This window comes from Limulus polyphemus, unplaced genomic scaffold, assembly GCF_000517525.1.
Source record: "Limulus polyphemus unplaced genomic scaffold, Limulus_polyphemus-2.1.2 Scaffold13, whole genome shotgun sequence".
Classification (NCBI taxonomy): Eukaryota; Metazoa; Arthropoda; class Merostomata; order Xiphosura; family Limulidae; genus Limulus; species Limulus polyphemus.
In genome coordinates this window covers 1,295,478-1,300,996 of record NW_013665623.1, presented here as the reverse complement: position 1 = coordinate 1,300,996, position 5,519 = coordinate 1,295,478, and the positions used below count along the sequence as shown (strand labels likewise).

The 5,519-nt window shown below is 32.1% G+C and overlaps 1 protein-coding gene across 1 annotated transcript in view; it reads left to right on the top strand.

Moving 5' to 3' along the window:
* LOC106456987 (aquaporin-9-like) overlaps positions 1-5,219 on the top strand; it is a 40,644-nt gene extending 35,425 nt beyond the window's left edge. Inside the window, exons 6-7 of the mRNA XM_013916374.2 lie at positions 1,880-2,052; positions 5,104-5,219. Coding sequence (XP_013771828.1) covers positions 1,880-2,052; positions 5,104-5,129 — 199 coding nt within the window. The 3' untranslated portion in view covers positions 5,130-5,219. The remainder of the gene's footprint in view (positions 1-1,879; positions 2,053-5,103) is intronic.
* The last annotated feature ends 300 nt before the right edge of the window (positions 5,220-5,519 follow it).

Sequence of the window (5,519 nt, the reverse complement as noted above, 5' to 3'; positions counted from 1 at the left end):
GGGGGCAAATTATTTTTACTTGTACAATACCATAAAGACATTTTACATGTAAGAATATTCCATTATAGTGTAAGTGATTAGTTGCTAAGTGATTCTCTTGTAAAACTTGTCACGTAATTGTTACATGAAAATTTAATTCTATGTATATTCAATTTATTAACCTAGTTCAGTACGAGACCTCAAATAATTTATTTTATATATCAAGGGAAAAATAAAACGATTTTTAAAAAAGCAATTGTCAATGTTATAGTAATAAACTGGCAACAATATATGGCGACTACACACTTTTATAAGAAAATATTGGACAGCTGAATACGCATGCGTTGTTATAGTAGCACGTAAAGATTTCTTTGTATAACATTTATTGAAATATGTTGCTTTTGAGGCAAGACAACTAAATGACTTACAAGATTTGTCATTTATAGGTATAGATATGACAATTTGAATTGAAATACAAGTTTCATCTAACTGGCCGCCGTTCGCATTTTTAACGTTATTGTAAATTATCGTAAAGGACTCTACTTCAACAGCTTTAATGGCTATGTGGTGGATGGATAGATGCTCACCACAGTCAATTATCCACTTTTTGCCATAATTTATTGCTACACTCGTTTCTTTATTTGTTATGGAGAGTTCATATGTAATCTTTAGTTACGGACATTGGAATATTATTACTTTATAACGTTTTATTTTATTGTATTGGGTGAAGTGATTTTCCAGTATGAGATACTAAATAATCTAGAGATTTTTCATCGCATAAAATGCTGAAAGTAAACTATACTTTTCTAACTTTTGACGCGTTTTGTTCCAAACACATTTATCAAAATATCTTGAATTTCATCCACAAGTAAGCATAAAAATACAGTTCATCGTAAATTGAGATGGATTCACTCGTGCAACAACTCTTAATTTCAGAAATCGCACCAAACTACCATATATATATATCAAAACCAACTGTGGTGGTCATTCAGGCCTTAAAAAAATGGAAAAATTTTCCATGCTCAATCTTCTGGTTCAGAGTTTTATAACTAGAAAATACAAAATGAAAACTAGTTTGAGAAAAAAACATAAACGTTTTGAATCTTTCATAGAAAAAAAGTATTTCAATATATACTCACATTTCAAATATTAGTTCTTTTCCGGACAAATGACGTATAAATTTCCTCAGATAGAATTTAAAAGTATATTTAAGACTACCATGAGTATTTTCTTTATTATAGCGGTGTGATTCAAAGCATAAAAAATATTTTGTTGTCTAAACATTTGAATGCCGTGCTTGCGAGGAGGAATATGTTGCATCTACTTATTATCTACGCGTATAAAAAATAGTAGTTGTTTTTATCTGTTGTAAAGCACAAAGTTAGTTATCTGTGCTCTGCCCGCTGCAGGCATCGAAACCAGATTTTTAATGTTATAAGCCTAGAGATTTAGCGCTTGAACCACCACGGGTTCGAATAACAGAACACTTTTCACTGGAAATTTGAGAATTCATCAAGCATTGTATAACATATCCCACGTGTGAAACTGCTACAACTGACGACAAGTTTGTGATAGCTAGTTCAACTGAGGATGAGGAATAATTGAGGTTTCGTGAAAGCCTAAACTTACAAAACTGAAACCTATAGTGAAACAGCAAATTTCAACGTTACTTCTTCTCCCTAAGCATTATGCTGCTTTTTCTCCGTATCTTCATATAATCTTTAATTTTTGAATTAGGAGTAACAATTTTCAACTTAGTACACTATCTAACATAAAGTAAAGTGTTTTTGATTTCGTTGCTACACATTTCCTTCATTATCCAATCTTAAGTTACTAGTTGCTCAATAATAAAACTCTGCATTATCTAGAGTATTGTTCAACACTTCTATTTTATTGTTAGTCATCGGAATTACAATTACTTTTGGGTGGGCATCATTGGGCCCCATCTTGGGGCCATCATCGGCGGTTGGATGTATTACCTGGGTGTGGAGCTTCATTGGCCTGATGAGGAGGACGAGGAGCCGGCACAGAAAGAAATGAAAGAGCTCATAGATCACTCAGATCACTTAAACAGTGAGTATAAACAGTTACTCATGATACACTAAGTAAATGATAAGGTTGAAGAGTGATCACAATAGTTATTCATCTTCTTTGTAAAATCTAATTTCTGTGATGAAACTAACAACATAACACTGATATAAAGTTTTTTCTTTTCTATTCAACGTTAGGGCAATTATGCTTGATAAAATATATGTAGGACGTTGTAAAAGCTTGAACTAATCAAACTTTGCACAACGTAAAATGTACGTTCATTGCCTATCATCTTATATGAAATTTTGCAGAATGAAAGATGTATGCTGAATGTTCATTGCTGTATACATGTGTAGAAAGAGGTAAAAGTTTGAACTTGTCAAACTTTGCAGAATTTAAGATGTTTGTTGAATGACGATCGTCATATACCTATGAGATTGTAAGAGCTTGAAGTAACTAAACTTAGCAGAATGTGAAATGTATGTTTAATGCTTATCGCCTTATATGTAGGTCGTATCTCATTTCCCTGTATAATATAATGAAAGTGGTCGAATTTTTCTTAACATTTTAATCTTTATATCTCCAATTTTAAAATATTTCATATATCTAAAATCTAGAACCGCTTTAAGCATAAGAGATCTAAAGCTGCACTGAGTGTAATAAGCAATAGAAAGGCCAAGTTGAGAATATTATTTGAGGCTGAACTAACAAAAACTAGAATATACCTAAATTTTACATAATATATTAATGCATCTTGCTATTACTTTAACAAAAAATATTTTAGCCTGTCTTTGAAATAGTCTTTTCCTTACTCAGGATGGCCAGGAAATCCTTTAGCCACTCACTTTGTAGTGTTGTAGTTGAAAAGACGTACAGTATTGTTAAGTTGAAAACTAGGGAACTTGATTTTCACATCTTGGAACACAAGACGAGCTGAAAAAAAGAAATTAATAAATGTCACCACTAGGTAGCGTAGATTTAGCAAATATTTGAACAACTAATCAAATAAAAAGTATGCTGAATTAGGCTGAAATCTGGCTACAAGAACTGTTAGTGTGGCTCCACAGTAAAAGGCAGGTTACTGGTTATGAGGTCTCTCTAAGGCTCGAGTTGACCAGTATGCTCTGCACTGACAACTCATGTTAAAGGACACAACATGTGATGAAATTATTTACTTACTTATTTGGAAACGAAATCATACATAATAATTACGTCTAACCTACAATCACAATCTAAAAACAAGCTATATTCCAATGTTCTAAACCTCTATTTCCTTTTTTTAGCCAAGAAATTACTTCCAATTTTAAGCAAATATTCATTCAACCTCTGTACTGCATATTTAAAGTCTAGGATATGAGTGGCAAGTGCTATAATGTCATATAGCTTAAGACACTTATTGTTCTTCATGAATTAGTTATGTGCAAGATTATAAAGTTTTGTTATTAAACTAAAGAATGAGAGGTGAATTTTACTTACTTAGCAAATAGAAAAACAGAGCACCTTAGAAAAATAGAGCTAGTGGAACTTATGCCTAAAGGTTGTGCAGTATTGATGTGGGAGGAAGTGAATATGTTTTATAACTGAGAGATACATACTCCAGAATTATACTTTTCCTAAATATAAGACTTTGTAATAATTCACACGCAGTTCAATAATCAGGTCAAACAACTAATCTACAGTAATTAAGCCATAACATATTTAACAGAATTATCAGAGTACTTGGTCCAACTTCTAAATCTGGCATGGCGACTTCCAATCAGCGAGTAACTTTACAGGAAACTCAACTAACAAGTCAACCCTGTAGCGGCAGCCACATATTGTAATTATGTCTCTAAAGAGAGTTTTGTTTGTTTTTATATTGTTTCTTTCCTCTTCTTCCAAACACTTTTTAATCGACCGCCATTCCTTTATTTCTTGGTGGATTGACTTGAAACTTGGTAGGATTATGCTTTGGTCTAATGAACACAGACACCTTTTATTTTATTCTTTTATTTAGACCTTTTTAAGGATTTTATGGGGTCAAAAGTAAAACAACCCAAAAACTTATATTTTCGGCTCTTGTGCGGTTATATTTACAGCAATCAAGATTAAAACTGGCACAAATATAAGTTTTTATTCGCCCAACATATTGACATCAAAACACGTTGGTTTTTTTCAATAACTCGGTCATATTTTGACCGCTTTACATGGGATTTGTTACAACGATACTTTTCTATAGGTCCCACACATTGACAAACAAAAACTGTGGACTTGCCCATTTTTAGTAATTATAGAGAAGTCAAGATGTAAAAAAAAGCATAATTTTAGGTTTTTTGACAATTACTCCTCCGTATTTCGGCCAATCTACATAGGATTTGTTACAAAGACAGTTTTTTTACCGGTACTATACATATACATACAAAAATGTGGAATATACACATTTTTGATCAGTTTAGGAGTGTCAAAAGGTTACATAAACCCATAATTTTAGGGGTTTTGGTCAATTATTTATCTTTCTTTCGACCAATACATGAAATTTGGTACAAGTATACTCTTTACATGTCTCAAACAGAGATATGAACAATTTTTGAAAATTTTGTCTTTTGCCGATTTTTTTTTTCAGCTAGGAAAGTACAATTTGGGGTTTTCATGAACTATTCGTGTGTATCTCAACTAATTTACATGGGATTTTGTACAAAATACCTTCTTGCAGGTCCCAAACAGTGATATAGACAGTTTTCGATTTTTTTTTTGTGTGTTTTTCACAATTTTTCTGATGTCAAAATTGAACATGTTGGGATTGTGTGGCGGAGACCTGTTGCATTCGCCCGCGAATATTGCCCTCGTTAACTATCAAAGCTACTGAAAAGAACTGACCCAATAACATTGTCACTTATTTTTTTAACTTGGACAAACAAGCGCACTACAAAGAAATAATCACTATGTCTACGGCTCTTCAGCCTCTATATGATGTTTAAATATGGTCGTAATCAGCAGTAAACAGCATGAGATATGTATGAGGTTTTCCTCTGAAATCTTTAGTTTTCTTGGTGAAAATTACATCTGATATTAGATACATTTATGTTCTAATCATTTTTGTTATACCTTTTTCAGACAAAACAGAACGAACTGCGGTATGAAGTGAAGTCTATCTACGGATACACGAAGGTTGTCCCATCCTAACTACGTGATAGTTTTCAGTCAATCAAGAAATAATTGTGTTATTTAAACAGTGGTCGCAAAAATAGTTATCTTAGTATTCAAGCTAGTCTAACTGGTAGAAATATAAACTGTCAACATATAGTAAATAGCTTCAGTGTATGAAAACATATAACAAACATCCAGCTCTTCATATTAAGAGTTTCGAAATGTTGAATAATTTCATTGGTTCTTCACTCATATTTTTTTTTTACAGAAGAAATTAGTTTTTGAATGTTATGTAATGGAGTTTAGCATTGCTGGAAAACGAAGAGTCACTAATTAAGAACATATATCTATCTATCTGTCTATATATATATATATATATATAT